Source organism: Notamacropus eugenii, chromosome 1, assembly GCF_028372415.1.
Source record: "Notamacropus eugenii isolate mMacEug1 chromosome 1, mMacEug1.pri_v2, whole genome shotgun sequence".
Lineage (NCBI taxonomy): Eukaryota > Metazoa > Chordata > Mammalia > Diprotodontia > Macropodidae > Notamacropus > Notamacropus eugenii.
The window spans coordinates 14,599,610-14,618,531 of record NC_092872.1 but is presented as its reverse complement, the minus strand read 5'-3'; the positions used below and the strand labels follow the sequence as shown (position 1 = coordinate 14,618,531).

Here is an 18,922-nt window from a genome sequence, read left to right as displayed (position 1 = left end):
AGAAACAGAATTGGAGAAAAACAACCATATGAAAGAATGCTCCAAACCACTAATAACAAGAGAAATGCAAACCAGAACAACCCTGAGGATTCACCTTGCACCCTACAAATTGGCAAAGTTGACAAAAGACAGCAATAATCAATGCTGGAAGGGTTAGTGGGAAGATAGACACACTGGTGCATTGCTGGTAGAACTGTGAAATGGTACAACCATTTTTGAAAGCATTTTGGAATTATGCAGATAAAGTGATTAAAATGTTTGACCTACAGATTTCATTACTAGGCTTATACTTCTAGGAGACCAATAAGAAGGAGAAAGTCCCCATATGCACCAAATATTTATAACAGCACTTTTTGTGATAGCAAAGAATTAGAAACAAAGTAGATGATATCACCTAGGGAATGGCTAAACAAAAGTACATGAATATAATGGAATATTTCTGTGCTGTAAGAAATGATGTATGATGCATACTGAGAAGCACGTGAAGATCTACATGAACTGATGCAGAGTGAAGGAAGCAGAACCAAGAAAACAACTTACACATTGACCACAATGATGTTTACAGAAATGACAATCACATACACACACACAAAAATTAATTGGTTGTTGCAAAATTATAAAGAATAAACATGGATTGAAAGAAGAAATGTGAGAAGACGCTCCCAGTCTGCCCTTTTGCAAAGGTGAGAGGTCCACAAGTGCTGTATATTGCCCATATTTTCAAATATTTTCAATATATTGTTCAATTTCAATATATTGATCAAAATGAAATATTTATCCTCTTTTTCTTTTTTTGTCTTTAAAAAATACTGTTATACTTTCCCAATAAGATCAAGGGTAAAGCAAGGATGGCCATTATCACCACTATTATTCAATATAGCACTAGAAATGTTAGCTGTAGCAACAAAAGAAGTCAAAGGAATTAGAATAAGCAAGGGGGAAACTAAATTGTCACTCTTTGCTTATGATATGATGGTATACTTAGAGAACCTTAGAGAATCAACTGAAAAACTACTTGAAATAATTAACAACTTTAGCAAGGTTGCAAAATATAAGATAAACCCATGTAAATCAGCAGCATTTCTTCATATAACCAACAAAGCTCAGCAGTCAGAGATAGAAAGAGAAATTCCATTTAAAATAACTGTAAACAATATAAAATACTTGGGAGTCTTCCTGCCAAGACAAACCCAGGAACTATATGAACACAATCGCAAAACACTCTCCACACAAATAAAGTCAGATCTAAACAACTGGAAAAATAACGATTGCTCATGGGTAGGCTGAGTCAATTTAATAAAAATGACAATTATCAAAAAATGATAATTTACTTATTCAGTGCCATACCAATCAAACTACCAAAAAAGTATTTGATACAGCTAGAAAAAAATAATAACAAAATTTATCTGGAAGAGCAAAAGGTCAAGAATATCAAGGGAATTAATGAAAAAAATCAAAACTATCTGAGACTGGCTAAGAAATAGAGTGGTGAATCAGTGGAATAGACTAGGTACACTAAACACAGTAGTCAATAGCCATAGTAACCTAGTGCTTGATAAATCCAAAGACCCCAGCCTTCAAGATAAGGCTATTTGCCAAAAACTGCCAGGAAAACTGGAAAACAATAGAACACAAACTAGGTATAGACCAATATCTCACACCATGTAGCAAGATAAGCTCAAAATGGATGCATGATTTGAACACAAAGGGTGACACCATAAGCAAATTAGAAGAGTGAGGAATAGTGTACTTGTCAGATCTATTGGGAAGGGAAGAATTCATGACCAAATAAGAGATAGAAGGCATTACGAAATGTAAAGTTAGATCATTCTTATTATATTAGAATAAAAAGTTTTCATACAAACAAAACCAAGGCAACCAAGATTAATAGGAGAGTAAAAAGTTGGGAAACAATCTTTACAGCAAGTGTCTCTGATAAAGGCTGCATTTCTCAACTATATACAGAACTGAGGCAAACTTCTAAGAATACAAGTCATTCCCCAATTGATAAATGGTCAAAGGATGTGAACAGGCAGTTTTCAGATGAAGAAATCAAAGCTATCTATAGACATATGAAGAAAGTGCTCTAAATCATTTTTGACTAGAGAAATGCAAATTAAAACAGCTCTGAGGTACCACCTCACACCTATCAGATTGGGTAACAAAAAAGGAAAATGATAAGTATTGGAGAAGATATGGGAAAATTGGGACACTAATGTAATGGAGTTATGAACTGATTCAACCATTCTGGAGACCAATTTAGAACTATGCCCAAAGGGCAACCAAACTCTGCAATACCCTTTTTGATCTAGCAATATCATTACTAGGTCTGTGTTCCAAAGAGATCGTAAAAAAGGGAAAAGGACCTATATGCATAAAAATATTTATATTCGTGGTGGCAAAATATTAGAAATTGAGGGGATATTCACCAATTGGGGAATGGCTAAACAAGCTGTGGTATATGAATATAATGGAATATTATTGTGCAATAAAAGTGATTAATTGGCCAATTTCAGAAAAATCTGGAAAGACTCATACGAACTAATGCAAAGAGAAATGAACAGAACCAGGAAAACACTGTACACAGTAAGAGCAACATTGTGAGATAATCAACTATGAATGCCTCAGCTCTTCTCAGCAACACAATGATTCAAGACAAGTACAAAGGACTTATGAAGGAAAATACCATCCACGTTCAGATTAAGAACAGGTGGACTCTGAATGCATACTTTTTGAAGCATACTTTTTTAATTTCTTTCATTCTTTTTCATGTTTTTTTCCCTTTTGATCTGTTTCTTCTTTCACAACTGTGAGTAATATGTTTTACATGATAGCACATGTATAATCCATATCAAATTGCCTAACATTTTCAAAAGAGAGCCTCAAGGGGAGGGAGGAAGGGAGAAAAATTTGGAACTCAAAATCTTATAAAAATAAATGCGAAAAATCGTCTTGACATGTAATTGAAGGGAAAATACTTTTTAAAAAAATACTATTATAAAGGTAGCTCTTCGGCAGAGGGACACTAGGGAAAACTATGGTGACGTAAAAAAGCAAAAGACATCAATAAAAATCTTATTTAAAAAAATACATGAATCTTGAAAAATTCATCGAGGAAGACTGAGGTTCTAGCAGTTGGGGACATAATGAAGTGTTAGAGTAAGTGGATGGGGGTACATAGTGCTAGGGACAGAAAGAGGTGGTTGGGGGGCTGGAATCAGACTGACCCTGGGTAAAGTCTCCAAGACAGATGCGGATACCACATGTCATGAAAGGAGTTCTGGGACAGGGCAGTATAACAGATGCCCTCGATTACATGAATACAACAGTTTAGGACACACTGAGAACCTGGGTGGCCAAGAGATGACCTACATATTGCGTGCTGCATGGGGTATTCTGGGAACATTCAGTCTCAGTCTCCGGGATGATCCGGCGTCTTCGGCCCAGTCCCCGTCGCTGACGCTGATGCTGCTCCTGAGTTGATACCGTGACCCGAATTCTTGGCGTCTGCACCACATCCAAGTTCTGCCCATGGACCCAGATCACACGCCCTCCACTGCAACACAGCCATGTGAGCCACGGCCCCACTGCAACACAGCCACGTGAGCCATGGCCCCACTGCCACACAGCCAAGTGAGTCACGGCCCCATGGACACCAAGCCACACAAACTCCCCAACCCTCTGCCACACACACACACACACACACACCCCGCCACCACCCAGCTGAGAGCCCTGCACCTGACGAAGCTCTTGGCTGGGCCAGCAGAGGTTATGTTGGGGTCTGGTGTGTACTGGAAGAGGCCCTGCTGCAACTGCCTCTCCACACCCCCAAACCACACGGCCACCTGCAGCTCTGCAGACACTGGACTTGGGCTCGTCTGGCACTGGAGTTGTTCCATCTGGGCCATGGAGAAGCTGGAGGTCAATGGGAAAGAAAGAGAACCTGGGTCAGGTTTAAGGAAGACAATTGGAGCCTGATCCCATGACAGGGTCTGAAGGAAAAAGATTTTATAAATCTGATCGACTATGGGAAGGGGACAAGGAAACAGAGACAGAGGTAGAGGAGTACAGAACTGAAAGGGAGGGGGGAGAGGAGAAAAGAGGAAGGTGAGGGCAAGGAAGAAGGGCAGGAAGGAGAGAAAAGAAAAGAGTAAGAACGTGACATACCATGCAATGATCTATAGTGTCTCTAATGGAAAAGCCCTTCTAGGTCATGGGTGGGATCTCTGGGGTCATCATCCAGGTTCAGGACACATACAAATATCCAAGCTTCCCTCAGTAACATAGTATGGGCTCTGTCATTCAGGAGTTTAACCAAACTTTTCTTTTTAATTATTTACGTTTCCATTCTACTCATGGATAGAATACAGTCTTAGAGTCAAGAAGATCTGCCTCTAACACATTAGTTGTGTGATCATAGGCAAGTCATCAACTACCCCAGATAACTCTACATCTAGAAGTTACAAATAAATGTCAGATTTCCACTAGTAGAAAGAGTTTCTACACCAGAAGCTCCTTTTTTTGCTGTTGTCTAGTCATTTTCAGTCATGTCTGACTCTTGGTGATCCCATTTGGGGTTTTCTTGGCAAAGATATTGGAGTGGTTTGCCATTTCCTTCTCCAACTCATTTGACAGAGGAGAAAACTGAGGCAAACAAAGTGAAAGGTCTAGGTGAAGATACCTGTAAGTATCTAACTCTATCCACTGCACCACCTAGCTGCCCTCAGGGAGGTTCTTAACACTCACTGAAATTACAGGTCCAAACAAAAATTAAAAAAACATTTCCAATTTAACTGCATCTTGAGATCACAAATTCCATCAATGTATTCCTCTTTGTGTAAAGTCCATTTCTTTGCCCTAAATTTATGTCTTTCAGGTTTCAAAGGAGACTCTAGTAATAAAGGGTTTGGTAGCCTAGTTCTTTACTGATCCCTTCATACAGTCATAGCATTTCCTGGTTGGGGGGAACTCAAGAGGTCTTCTAGCCCTCCCATTCTACCCAAATCAAGAAATCCTGTCTTCACCGGTGTCTCAGAGCAGACCACCTCAGCCTTGAGGGCATACATGTCAGAGAACTCAAGACCCCAGGAGGCAACTCCAAGCATCAGCAAGTTTTTCTTACTAGAGCTGAAATCTGCCTCTCTGTAACTCCCACTCATTTCTCCTAATTCTTCCCTCAGGAGCCAAGAAAAACAAACCTAATCTCCCTTTCACATAAAAGCCCTTCCTTTCAAATATTTGAAGGCAGTGATCAAGTCCTCTTTAGGCTTTTTCTTATTTAAATTAAACCAGTTATTCAACTAGTTCTGAAATCACCCAAACACGCTAGCAGCTAGTCTAAGCCTCACCAAGATCTTTCCTATAGGAAAAACAGGGGAGATGAAAAAAGTACAGACAAAACCCAGAATTCAGAATGAGGCATGTATTTTTAGACATGACCAATGCAAGAATTTGTTTTGTTTGACTCATTCATGTTTGTTACAAGGATTTTGTTTTTCTATTTTTTTTTTTTTTTTGCAAAGAGGGAAGGGGTGCACGGGGGAGGGAAAGTAGACTTTTGTTCATTGAAAAATATTAAATTTAAGCTTTTATAAAACATGGCCAAAACGAAATTCAGATAAATTATGTCTATAGCATTCATCTGAGCCTAATAATCATATTCTCCTCTCCCCAAAAATCAATCCTACTCAGTTTCATATTATCTACAAATTATTAAACATGTCAGCTATGCCTTCATCTAATTCGCTGATGTATACCTGAAATTAAATTTATCTGGACCCAGAAGAATGGCCTGTTATCTTGAAATGACTAGCTCATAGAGAACTATTTTGGCTTCTGTTAAGGCCAGAATAGCTCAAGTCAAAAGAGTGTGAATAATCAGGGCTAAACTAAGTAGAAAAGTATTGTTTCAAATGAGTTTCACGATTGGTCCGAGCAGAACTCGATGATTTTATGGAACTTGGACAGGATGTGAAGAAGGGTGCCTCAGTGCAAAGAGGAATAGAATTGGGGTCAGATAACCAACTAGTGAAGGGAATCCAATGTTCCCTCAAAGAATAAATGCTTGGAAGGAAAAAAAAACAAAAAGTTAATCCTAGCCTGTGTCCAGAGTAGAAGACTGTGACACAAAGGAGAACTTTGGAGTTATGCTCCAAAGGTAGATGTCTCCCTAAAAGGCTCCATCTAGACCCTAGAAGGAAGAGGGAGCTTCCAGTGTTCCAAGGAAAGAAGAAATAACTCCACACATGCCCAAAGGATAGAAGGGATCCAACAAGAGTCAAGGAAGAAGAGATAAGTCGTGATGTCTGGTGACTCTGCTGAGGACAGAGATAGCCCCAGGTTAGCCAGACACAAACAACAGAAAGATCTCTTGTCATGTCAGAGTGTCTATATTCTGAATATGACAAGAGTGTGTCCTAAGGTTTGTCAAACCTGATGATCACTTCCCACCATCTGGTGATTCACATACAGACAAGTAATACAATTAGAAGGAACTCAGGAAGTATCAGTAAGGCTTAGGAAGTCTTCAGCAAGAGTGAAATGAGCAGAACCAGGAGAACACGATACACAGTAACACAACATTGTGCAATCAACTTTGACAGACTTAGCTCTTCTCAGAAACACAATGATTCAAGACAATCCCAAAAGACTCACAATTGAAAATGCTATCCACAGCCAGAGAAAGAACTATGGAGTCTGAATGCAGATGGAAGCAGGCTGTTTTCTCTTTTTGTTCTTGTTCTCTCTTTCTCGTGGTTTTTCCCTTTTGTTCTGACTCTTCTTTCACAACATGACTAATATGGAAATATATTTGATATGATTGTCCACATATAACCTATATCAGATTGCTTACTGTCTTGGGGAGGTGAGAGAAAAGGGAGGGAGGAAGAAAGAAAAAACCTGGGACTCAAAATCTATAAAAGTGAATGTCGCAAACTATCTTACATGTAATTGGAAAAAAACAAAATACTATTAAATGGGGAAAAAATAAAGACGTTTTCAGCAAGCAGGTGAAGGTTTTCGCAATATGGCTGGGGTTTCCATCACTGCTGCCAAGGAAGGGGTTAAAGAAAAGCAGAGTTGAAAAGTGAACAGTTGGTTAATAAATTAGTGGATTTGGGGACAATGATTTAAAATACAGGAATTATGGATTCTTGATCAAGGATAGAGAAAACCCAATAAAGGCTGTAAGCTCCTCAATGGCAGGGACTGTTTCACTTTTGTCTTTGTGTTACCAATGTCTAGCATGATTCCTAGAACTGCTATAAAATGCTTACTGATTGATATGTTTGCCTAGAGTATTTGAAACTAATTAAAAGGGCTTCAAATTGAAAAAAAGTAGGGGAAGAAATTTGAAGTGGTACTTTTTAGGGTAGCAAAGAATTGGAAATAAAGTAAATGCCCATTGATTGGGAAACAGCTAAACAACCTATAGTATATGAATGAAATGGAACATTATTGTACTAAAAGAAATGACACAATGAGATGAATACAGAAAAGCATGGAAAGGTCCACATGAGCTAATGAAGAATGAAGTAAGCAGAACCAAGGAAACAATTTATACAATGAGCACACCAACGTAAGTGGAAAGAACGATTGTCAAAAAAAATCGAAAGTGAACGTTACAGTATCATGAAGATGAAACACGATTCAAAAGAAAACCCAACCCTTTTCAGAGGTGCGAGGTCCCACAACTGTTGCACTATTTGTACCTAACCTGTGGTAGAGCCTTCCAAGCTCATATTGGTCTGATCAGCCACTGGACACCCTGAACCTTGACCCCTACATAGTGATGTCCTTTTGGACTCCTCATGAACAAAGGATGTGCACAACCATGTTTTCTGACTTTTCTGATGTATTGATCAGTTATGCTGTTTTTTCCCTCTTCTTTTTTCTTTTTTTGGTCTTTAAAAAATTCCATTTGTAATCTGGGAATTTGTTTTGCTTAACTGTATATGTTGTAACAGGAAATTTTGGGGGTTTTGCTTCCTCATTGGGGAAAGGAGTTAGGGAGAGAAGGCAGATCTTCATTTTAAAAGATAAAATATATCCAAAGTTCTAAAAACACATAGAATGACTCTCTGGAAAGGCAATGATTCTGGTAGAAATTATGGTAATGTTAAAAAATGAAAGCCATCAATAAAAACTTATTTTTTAAAACATAGAGGAAGACAAACAAAACTACTCATGTATGTCTGCCAAACCAGATACAATGGAGAGTAGGAAGGATATAGGAAGAAGAAAGCCAGCAAGTCATAAGAATAATAATGTTCCCAAGAAAAGAAGCAATAAAAATCATAGTCTAAGATCTACAAATGTACAAATTGTGTACAATAAAATGTAATGAACATGGCAAACTAAAGAGCCTAAAGTACAAGAAGGTAAATTCAACCTTCTAGATATCCCAAAAACTTGATGAAATGGCTCATGACTAAAATATGGCTATGAAAGGGCATATTTTACTAAAAAGGAACAGAGAAGATAAGTGGGATAGAGTAGTATTGTACAAAAAGAAGAAATATTTATATAAGGAAATACAAGATAAGGTAGGGGTCAGATGTGAAAAGGATCTAGGAATTCGAGCCAATTGCAAACTCAATACAAGTCAATCATGCAAGACAGAATAACTGAGGCACAATGCCGAGTACAAGAGATGAGATGCACCATCTACTCTGCCGCAACTGGAGCATTTTGCTCAGTTCTCGGTGACGTAGTTCATGCAGGACACTGACAAACTGAAATAGATCCAGAGAAAGATGGCAAAGACAGTGAGGGATCTGGAGGCCATGCTATCTGGGTATCAATCACAGGTACCACAAAGGTTTAGCATGGAGAAGAAAAAATTTACAGAGAATATGATAGTTGTCTTCAAGGAGCTGAAGAATTGTAATGTGGAAGGATCAGGCTCGTTTTAATTGTTCTCAGAGGACAGAACTAGAAGCAATGGGTAAAGCTAAAGAAAAGAACATTCAGTTCAACGTAAGGCAAAATTTCCCAACACTAGGACAAAATGAATTGCCTCTGAAGCTGATGAATTCCCCATCACCTGAAGTCTGTAAGTATAAGCATCATTAACTGACCAACCCCTGTCAGGAACTCTATAGACAGGATTCCCAATCAGGTACAAGTTATAATATATGACTTCTGAAGGTCATTCCAACTCCAAATTTCTGTGCTTAAGACACCCCTGGCCATTGCATGGAAAGAGGGGGAAAAGGAAACCAGAAAATTAGGGAAATGGAAAAGAGGGAAGGAAATGAGAGATTTAAAAAAAGGTATTGAAATAGCCCTTACAGTTGGCAGGGATGGTCACCAACCAATACACGGATGTCTTCCAATCGTCCAGTTAGCAGCTTGGCTCCCTGAAGGGTCAGATAAGTACCCCCAGCCTTGGGACCTCGAATAGGAAAGATAGATTTCACCTCGGGATCCTGAGGAAAACAGAGAACGATGAATACGGGGGAGGAGAGAAATTGAAGAGAAAGAGGCACAGAGATAGGGAAAGCCAAGGAGAGACAAAATAGACAGGCTCAATGGGGGAAGAGAGGGAAGGCAAAAGATAGGAATCTCTCTCTTTCTGTGTGTGCGTGCATGTGTGTGTGTGTGTCTGTCTGTCTGTCTCTATCTGTCTGTCTCTCACTGTGTCTCTGTCATACGCACACACATACACACACACACACACACACACACACACACACAAATATACACTCACCATAATAGGAGAAGAAAGGAAGAGATACAAAGAAACAAAAAGACACTAAACATAACAAAGGAAATGGCAAAAAAAAAATAGAGATGAACAAAACAAGAGAAAAATACTTGGATCCAGGAAAAGAAGAGAAGAAAGAGAAAGACACCAAAACAGAGAAATAGATACAGAAAGAAAAGGAAAAAGGAAAGAAACATGAGATGAAGAGGAGGGGGATAAGTCATTATTATAATATGCTGTGTTTGTTAGTAATTAATAATATATTCATATAATAAATAATAGTATGATGACAATATATTAGTTAATAATACATTATCCTTTATCACATAATAGCATTTATACAGTGCTCCGAGGTCTGTGAGCACAATACATGTGCTGTCTCGTTTGCTTCTCACAACAGCCCTGGGAGGAGGTGCCACTATGATTCCTATCTCACAGATGAGGAAACTGACCAAACGAGAAGTTAAATGGTTAGAGATTAAAGGACTTGCCCAGGGGACATACAGCTAGGAAGCATCTGAGGCAGGATTTGGACTCGGGTCATTCCTAACTCCAGCTCCAGCATTCTTATTCACTGTACCATCTAGCTGCCTCAAAGACAGACAGGACAGACAGAGAGACAGAAACACAGAGAGAGAGAGAGAGAGACAGAGAGACAGACAGACAGGAGACAGAGACAGGCAAAGGGGTAAGGAATCAGACACAATAATGAAAGAATGTCAGAGACAGTGATGAATTCAGGCTGGGGAGAAGTTAAGCACAAGCCCCCACCACAGTAAGGGGACTGGGAGAGAGGCCTGAGGGGCTCACAAGAAGGGTGGAAGGGAAGTGGAGAAGTCCAGTGTTTGGGGGAGCAGGGAGCGGGTCAATGTACCTGATAGGCAAATTTGTGGTCAGAGATACCATGTCCACCACCAGGAACTTCCACGGTCACATGACCCACCTTCTCCTCCCCACTGCCACCAGTGACGCACACAATGCTGTGGAGGATAAGCAAGTCTATTTGGTCCTCCCTCTGCTCATCAGCCCATTTGTGCTACCTCCCTCTCGCCCCTCCTGACCCCACACAGGGCTCCAACAGGAGATCCCCAGGAATTAGCACTCAAAGGAGCAGTTCCTTCCCTTCACCCACAAGCAAAGTATAATGAAAGACCCCCTGGGAGAATTGTTTGTCTCATGTTTCCATGTATGGTTTAAAGATTTTTCATTATAATCATGGGGATAACCGTAGCTGACACACTGATCTGAGCAGACTATGTGTTACAATGGAATGGGATGGTCAGAGATAGCATTCTGAGGCACACAGTGGTTAAGTGACTTGCCCAGAGCCACATTGCTAGTAATTCTCTGAGGCTGAACTTGAACTCAGGTCTTCCTGACTCCCAGTCTTGGTGCTCTGTCTTTATTATCTATCTTTATTAAGCACCTACTATGGGTCAAGTGCCCAGTGTTGGGCACTGGGGGTTCAAAACAGAATAGCTATACTCAAGCCACAGAGAGCTGAGACAGAAGAGAAAAAAAGGTTTTTCTGAGGTCAGGGGTCAGAGAAATCTCTGGTAAATGGATAAAGGTCAATGTGAGTTGGCCTCAAACCAGGGCTTCCAAAAAGAAAGTATCTTTTTCCTTTAGAACTCAAGACAAAAGTCAAGGTGAAGATGGAGTAAAAGTGTAGCATGGCCTGGGAGGTTAGGACCAACCAGGCAGGGACACTGAGAGGATGCTGGCAAAGTGGTAGCTGGGTCTAACACAGATGTAAGAATCAAGGACTGGTCATCCTCATCCTTGTGGTGAGGAGGGTCCAGTGAGGACCAGGCTGCAGGGCCCCAAAGCACACCAAAAGGAACCCAGGGAGAGAACTGAAAGCAGAACAGCAGACCCTGGGGTCCTTTGCCTTGTGTTTAAGCAGATAAACAGGCACTCTCTTCCCTATCCCAATTCCCTACAAAAGGATACCTGCTTGAGACCTCGTACTCCTGGGCATCCACAGCACAAGGCACTCCAGCCACAGTAACCGTCTCTGCAATGTCTTGATGCTTCTGGCCCAGGTTGGATCCTCGAATGGTAATGCGGGTGCCTCCATCCACGGGTCCAGTCAGTGGCTCTACCTGTCCAGTTATACCACAGTCACAGCCTAGCACTACCCCCTAGGAGAGTGACACCTTGGGCTCCACCTTCCCTTCCCCCGGTTTGCCTGAGGTACAGATTAACAGTCACCCCTCTGACCTCTAGTCTCATTTCCTCCATCCTCAAGTTTGAAGGGTCCTCTGCCCTACTCCAAACCCTCCCAAGGCTCTGGCCATATGCATCATTATCCACATACCATGTGAATGAGGGGAGCAGGGCAGAGAGCTGCTTCAGCCTCAGTGCAGGCCTCACGGGCCGCACAGTGGGGATGGTGGCCATCACACCACACACAACCGTAGCGAGGGTCAGCCGTACGGCAGAGGCTGCAGTCTGGGCGTCCCACGGAGCAGTCGTACAATGTCACTAAGAGAAGAGAATTATAGTATGTGGAGCTCGAAGACTAGCATCCCCCATCTTCACCATGTAGCCCTACACCAAGTCTCCCTCTCCCCTGAAACTGGAAGATCCTCTGTTCCAGAGGTGTCAGACACACAAATGGTCAGTGCTTGCCGGAACCAGATTAAAACACAACTGGGAGATATTTAATCCAATAAATACAAATGCAATGGAGCATAAGATCATGTTAATTTGTGGTTTTCTAAATCAATATGTGACTCCCAGGGATGCTTAGGGATGGCTTAGTGGCTGCCATTTCTGTTTGGATTTGACCCCACTGCTCTGTTTCCTTCCTAGGACATCATCCTCCCCCCACCCTTCAGGTATTCACCATGAAGCCCCTCGGTGCTGTCCATCCGAAGCTTTCCTGATTTCCGCAGGAACACCGGCACAAGGAACTCAGGCTGTAGGGCTGCATAGCTAAGCTGAAGTGAGACAAGGTAGGAGAGAAGGGGTTAAGGTGGCTAAGGAATGACAGCAGCTTGGAGCAGATGTCACCCAGCGGAGGACTGGGACAAGGATTAGCTTCCAAATGTTCAAGGAGCAGCGGCAATATTTTCTGACTGCCAGATCAAAGGGCCTGTGTCCTCCTCAGACTTCAGGGGCTCTCTAATGTCAAGAACCTTGTCCTCCCTCAGAGGTCAGTGGGTCAGGTCTCCTTCAGACATGGAGGCTCTCCAAGCCCAAAATACCTTGAAGAAATGGGGAGGGGGTACAGGGAGAAGAGACTCTCTGACAGCAGTAGATGTCTCTCTCTCTCTCTCTCTCTCTCTCTCTCTCTCTCTCTCTCTCTCTCTCTCTCTTTCAGACGGTGGTCCCCTTGTTTATGGAGATTAGTGTACTAGAATAACCAACTGCCTAAGGTTGGGGACAAACACACCCCACCTTGGGAATCCCCAATTCCTCTACCTGGTGCAACTGGCAGATGATACGACAGAGTGTGCCTGTGACCCCATCACACTCCATTCTGGCCTGTGTCACTTCCATGTGATCCTCCAGTTCCAGCACACATTCATAATCCCCCAGTCCATCCTGGGGAAGGAAAAGAAAAATCGAGACTTGTGACTACTGAAGGTCACTCACACTTAATAAACATTTGCTAAGCCACTTTATAAATTTAAAGAGGTTTGAAGACCTCTCTGAAGCTTTCTAGGACTTGAAGACATCTCTGTGATGTCTATAAGGCCTTGACAGCACAATACAAGAATTTCAGGGACTACTCTAGGAATGTAGAAGCTTCTTTAGATTTAGGGAGTCGAATCTCTAAGGCAGTAGAGATGGCTCTGGGACCTTAGGTATGTCTCAGAGGCCTAAACAGTTTCTCCAGGACTGACCAGCAGGCCATGTCTAGGATCTCTGGGACATCTCTGGAGCTTCAAGGACACCTTTGGGACCTTAAGGATGTCTCTAGGGTCTTGGGGACATCTCTGAACTTCAGAAACAACTTCAGGATCTTGGAAATGTTACTAGGGCCTCAGAGACATGTCTGGGATCTCAGGGATCTCTTAAGGACATTTTTGGGGCACTACAGCAGCATGGTGGGAGCATTTACATACTTAGGAGACAAGCTTAGACCCAATTGTAAATAGCAGCTGCCTCTGGCCCTGACACTGTTCCAGTTCCCCAAAACTAGAAGGTGAGCACCCTATTGGTAAAAAGTAAAAGATCAGAAAAAAAAAGTAAGTATAGAGGGTGCCAAACTTTCCTTCTAACCAATTCCCAGAACCTGAAGAGCTCAATATGTGAAGAACAAAGGTTTCCTAGGGCTCTCCTAGCTTCACAGGAAGGACCACTGAATGAAGCCAAGGACTCACCTGGTACAAATGAAAATTCCTTCCTAGAAGGGTCAGTTCATGTTCTATCTGGACAGGCAGCAAGGAAGAGCCCTCAATACCCTCCACACAGGGACAGGCAGCAGGACCATGGTTCACTATTTCTTCCTACAGAAACCCAGAGGAAAAAGGAGGGTGTGGGGCTGCATTCTCTCTCCCTGCCTTCCCACCCACTCCTTTCCTCCCTCCTGCCACAGAAACCCCAGACACTAAAGGACACCACTAGGCCATCTTCTTTCCTCCCCCAGAAACCCCAGATGACAACAGGGAGGGAAGGAATAGGGCAGCATCCTCTCCCTTTGCCCCTGGCCCATCACTCCCTTGTCCTGCCTCCCTCTCTTCCTGCCCCAAAGACCTTGCTCTTTCTCCCTCCCAGCTCTCAGCCTCACCAGCTCCCAGAGCCCGGGGGAGTCATACTGGTAGTCGAGGTCAGGGAGGAGGATGTGGGGGGCGTTGGGGCCCTCGAATTCCGATGAGTCTCCGTCACCTGAGAGGAGGGTGGAAGTGGAGAAGGGCGATGCGTCACTCCCTGTCCACTCGTCCGCCTCAGGCAGTTCATCCTCTCTGGGCAGCCAGTCAGGGGCATGCTCCTTGGAGCCAGCAACCCCTGGGAAAGTGGTGGAAGGGCCAGTGCTGGGAGCATAACCCCAGGGAGGAGAGGAGGAAAGGGTCAGGGTACCAAGGTCCCAAGATGAAGAGGTCAGAACTGTTGTATCAGAAGGCTGCTCTCCTAAAGGAGAGGGTGAAGGGGCAGGGGGCAAAAGGTCCTCAAGTCTGGTCACTGCTCCAGGGGCATCCACTATGGTGACAGTGTCACCTACACCCTCCATAGTCCCAGGATCCACAGGGATGCTGGGGAGACTGCTGGGCTCCTCCGTTGGAGCTGTCTCCAGGGCTGGACCAAGAGTCACCTCTGACCCAATAGTGCTGGGTATAGAAGCAAAGGCCTCTGTAGTTGGAGGGGCTGTGGTGGGGAGCAAGGGGACTGTGAGGGGAGGCCCAGGCTCTGGGAGAGGTGTCCTGGGTGCCTGTTCTGTTGGGAGAGGTATGGGATCTGTGGAGGGAGAAGTGGATTCCACAAGGAGAGTGCCAGGCTCTGTTGGGGGAAGTTTGGGAACAGGAGTAACAGGAGCTTTGGGGGGCACAGAAGGGGTAAAAGCGTGAACATCCCCTGTGGGAGCCACTGAAGAGAGGAGAGGCCAGGAGGCTGATAATGGCAGCTAGGGATGGGAGGCAGAGAAGAAAGGAGGAAGGGGGACACACTCAAAGGACACGATTGGGAAAGGAAAAGGCCAAGAGGTAGGTTTATGTTTCAAAGAAAAGGTAAGAGACCAAAGAAAAGAGAAACACACACAAAAAAATCTAGTTAATTCTCTAAGGGAGGAAACAACCCCAGGAACATCTGTGAGGGAGAAAGGGGCCCCAGGAAAGTGTCATGAAAGGAAGGGAACCAGAGGGCTTGGTGGATGTGTCCACCCTACCTACTTCAGAACACACACAGACACAAATCAGATCTATAAACCCATATGGAACCACCATAGAAAAAACCCTCATAAAACACAGACTGACACACAGACAAACAGGTAAGCACCATATGTGGTCTCACATCCAGGCACTCACAGACTATGGGAAATCTCACCCACACCTAGAAACACCCAAACATCTCACATTTGATCACACAGGCATTGATGGTCTCAAACTTATTTTCAGGGTCACATACAGAAGGGTCACTCTCACTCACACGTGCAAAGCACAGACACAGGGATTCAGGGAGTTGTTCCCCCAGCCCTCCCATCTAGGACACACGCAGAGCACAGGAGCTGGGCATGATACAGACTAAGGCCCAGAACATGGGCATGAGCATGCCATAGGGTGGAAAGGAAAAAGGGTTGGGAAATGCTAGCAAGATCCCTGAGGAGTTACTGAGCCAAGCTATTCTCCCTGGCCCTGGGGAGTTAGTATCAAAGATCCACTCTCTCCCTCACACACCCAACCCTGGAGTCCTTCCCTCCCAGGAACATCCACTCTTTGGGAAATCTCCTGTCCCATTCCTGAAAGACACACACACACACACACACACACACACACACACATACACACCCTTTCTGTGTTCATATCTCCTGTATCACACTCACCCTTTGGCTGTGCACAATAGGCCCTGCTTCACAGGCTGTCTTATGGGTACACAGATGCTGCCACACACACCAGCTGCACCCCCAGGCGCTCTGCACACAGGCCTGGCATCTAGGGCAGGGGAAATTATGCTGATGGAGAGGAGCACATAAAGGGGGATGATAGGGTTGATGCGGGGATTGGTGGGAAGCCAGGTCAAGGGTAAGTACTGCTGGAGACATAACAGATTGGTGGCCACAAAGCACTTTACATATATTTGAGATCAGGGCAAACAGGAGTGTTATTATGATCCCCATTTTGTCGATGAGAAAACAGGGAGTCAGACAGAAATGACACGCCCAAAGTCATACAGCTAATCACAGACTTAAAATCAGGTATCTTGACTCCCAGCCCAGGGATCTCTCTACTGCACCCAGCAGCCAAGTCAGGGAAATCAGTCAACTGAAAACTAGGTTTGGGGGTCAGAGATAGGGAGATCTGGTCAGGCTAAGTAATGGAGAAGACAGGTCAAGATTCGGGACAGGAGAAGATGGTCAAGGTGAGGGATAGAGGAATAGATCAGGGTCAGGGATGGGGAAGGGATGGTGGGGAATGGAAAGATGGGACAAGGTCAAGGAATGGTGGGGGGTGGGAAGGTTGTTCTTCAATCCATCAAATAGACATTTAAGTGCCTACTGTGTGCACTGTGCTAAACACTAGGGAAATGGAAAGAGGCAGAAGGCAGTTCCTGCCCTCAAAGGGCTTACAATATCACGGGAGATGTTGGAGGGAGGGACCAGGCAGAGACATGCAGCAGGGTTAGAAACCCTGGACAGGAGGGCAGGAGAACTCACGGCGTAGAGAGATAAAGCACAGCCACGGCAGCACAGTCATAAAAGGAGAACTCAGTGGATGCAATGACAACTTCCCCAAACTTCAGCAATAAAGGCACTAAGACGTGGTCTGTGAGGGGTTGGAAAGGAGTTCTGGTCAGGGTCTAGGATTCACGTTCACACACACGCACAGGTCCTGCTGCAATAGAGAACCAGAGACCCAAGACAAAGGGAGAAAGGAGGAAAGGAGAGGGAGGAAAAACAGGCCACAGAGCCCGCCATCTTCTAGCACTATCCCCTCTCCTATCCAATCCCCTGCCCCTGGCCTTCCAACCCCACCCCCACCCCAAGAGGAAAATCTTTTGGACCCTACCCCCATCCCAACTTGCCCCCCTCCAACACTGACCAGCATCCATCCGCAGGGCAGGGGTCCGACTGGGGTCTGGGGAGGAACACATCACACCAGTATCAGTCCGAACCGCTGGACTCTCATACTCTTCAAAATGACATGAGTATAACTCGTCTGGTTGCAGGACAGGCAAATCTGAGATTGACAGGAATATCTGCCAATCAAAGGGCAGGATAAGCATATCAGTCTATGTATACAGGAGAGAGGATCACACCCTACACACACACACACACACACACACACATACACACCCCGGGAGACTCACACACACATTTTCTCCAAACCCAGGGAGATACGCAGAAGGAAGCGGCAACAAAATCTACCAGACCCCTCCGAAGCCCCACAGATGCCCTCCATGGAATTCTCACAATTACCCCTCCACATATCCCATGTAGAAAACATCACTTTACCTACCCATACACTGCATGAACCTCCTCTGCTCTATTCCCCACACACTTATCCCCTGCAGAGCCTTTTACTCTATGCCTCCCTCCAAAAAAGAAAATGATCCAGAAACCCTCATGGGATCCTCTGCAGACACTTCCTGCTCCAGGCTGGGGCTCTCCAAAGAGACCCAGTGCATGGAGTTTCTCCGTGAACATCCCTTGACCCCCTGTCCTTGGAGCCCCACCCCTGCACACATCTTCTGGACCCCTCAGAGAGATGCCCCCACCCCAGGCTCTTGGGGCTTACATTTCTCTTCTCCTCCCTGCTAACATTGGCAGGACTCACAGCCTGGATCTGCAGACACCTGGACTCGGGACTAAAACTCCACAGCCAGGGCTCTGGGTCCCGGCCCCGGGAGCACTCTGCACGACGGCTACACCTGCACCAGAGGAAGTGTTTAAGTATCACAAAGCATCTTCCAGCCAACAGGGGTCACGGAGAGGAAAGAAATCCCTCCCTGAGTGTCTTTAGCTAAGGATAAGAATCACAAAGGGTCTCTAGAGAGGTCTCTAGGAAGCACAGCAGGGACAGGATCTCCTCCAGCTGACCCCAGTCAAGGACTTGACTGTCCAAGGCACATTTCTACCTCAGTCTCCAGAGAATGGAGTCCTGACTGTCTGAGCATATCCCCCAAACCTACATATCAGAGAGTCTTAAACATTAGCAGAGTAATCTTCAGGGGTCATAGAAAAGTCTATCAGAGCATCATCAGAGGGATCCCACAGAAGAACTTCCAAGGGCCGGGGACCTTAGTGTCTGATAGGCACCTCCCCCCGCTCCCTCATACACATTAGCAATCTACAGGAGTCAGAGGGCCAAGGCACTGACCGTCCAAGAAGAACACACCACCCACAGTAGGGGTCCTTGGGGGCCAGACATGACGTACAGTTCAAATGCTGAGAGCAGGAGGCCACTGGGACCCTCACTACCTGGGGAAATAAAATGGTCATCTCAACAAAAGAACCCAGATACCCCAGGGCAATTCACTTTGAAGAGCCCAAATTAACGAGAACTCTTCTTCACCCCACTCCACTCCCTATTTCAAATTCCATCCTGATAA

At 44.4% G+C, this 18,922-nt stretch overlaps 1 protein-coding gene across 5 annotated transcripts in view; it reads right to left on the bottom strand.

Moving 5' to 3' along the window:
- Positions 1-18,922, bottom strand: part of PLXNB1 (plexin B1) — a 72,014-nt gene that overhangs the window by 25,025 nt on the left and 28,067 nt on the right. For 2 of the 5 annotated variants that reach the window (XM_072654736.1, XM_072654757.1), the window contains exons 6-20: positions 18,691-18,791; positions 18,109-18,241; positions 17,413-17,569; positions 17,028-17,136; positions 16,197-16,305; positions 14,451-15,281; positions 14,044-14,169; positions 13,139-13,261; positions 12,561-12,654; positions 12,030-12,196; positions 11,663-11,814; positions 10,584-10,689; positions 9,295-9,431; positions 3,739-3,915; positions 3,373-3,556 (exon numbers count right to left, since the gene is read on the bottom strand). In XM_072654736.1, the coding sequence (XP_072510837.1) occupies positions 3,373-3,556; positions 3,739-3,915; positions 9,295-9,431; positions 10,584-10,689; positions 11,663-11,814; positions 12,030-12,196; positions 12,561-12,654; positions 13,139-13,261; positions 14,044-14,169; positions 14,451-15,281; positions 16,197-16,305; positions 17,028-17,136; positions 17,413-17,569; positions 18,109-18,241; positions 18,691-18,791 (2,706 nt within the window). The remainder of the gene's footprint in view (positions 1-3,372; positions 3,557-3,738; positions 3,916-9,294; positions 9,432-10,583; positions 10,690-11,662; positions 11,815-12,029; positions 12,197-12,560; positions 12,655-13,138; positions 13,262-14,043; positions 14,170-14,450; positions 15,282-16,196; positions 16,306-17,027; positions 17,137-17,412; positions 17,570-18,108; positions 18,242-18,690; positions 18,792-18,922) is intronic. The other 3 variants (XM_072654751.1, XM_072654744.1, XM_072654764.1) reach the window with 3 other exon arrangements.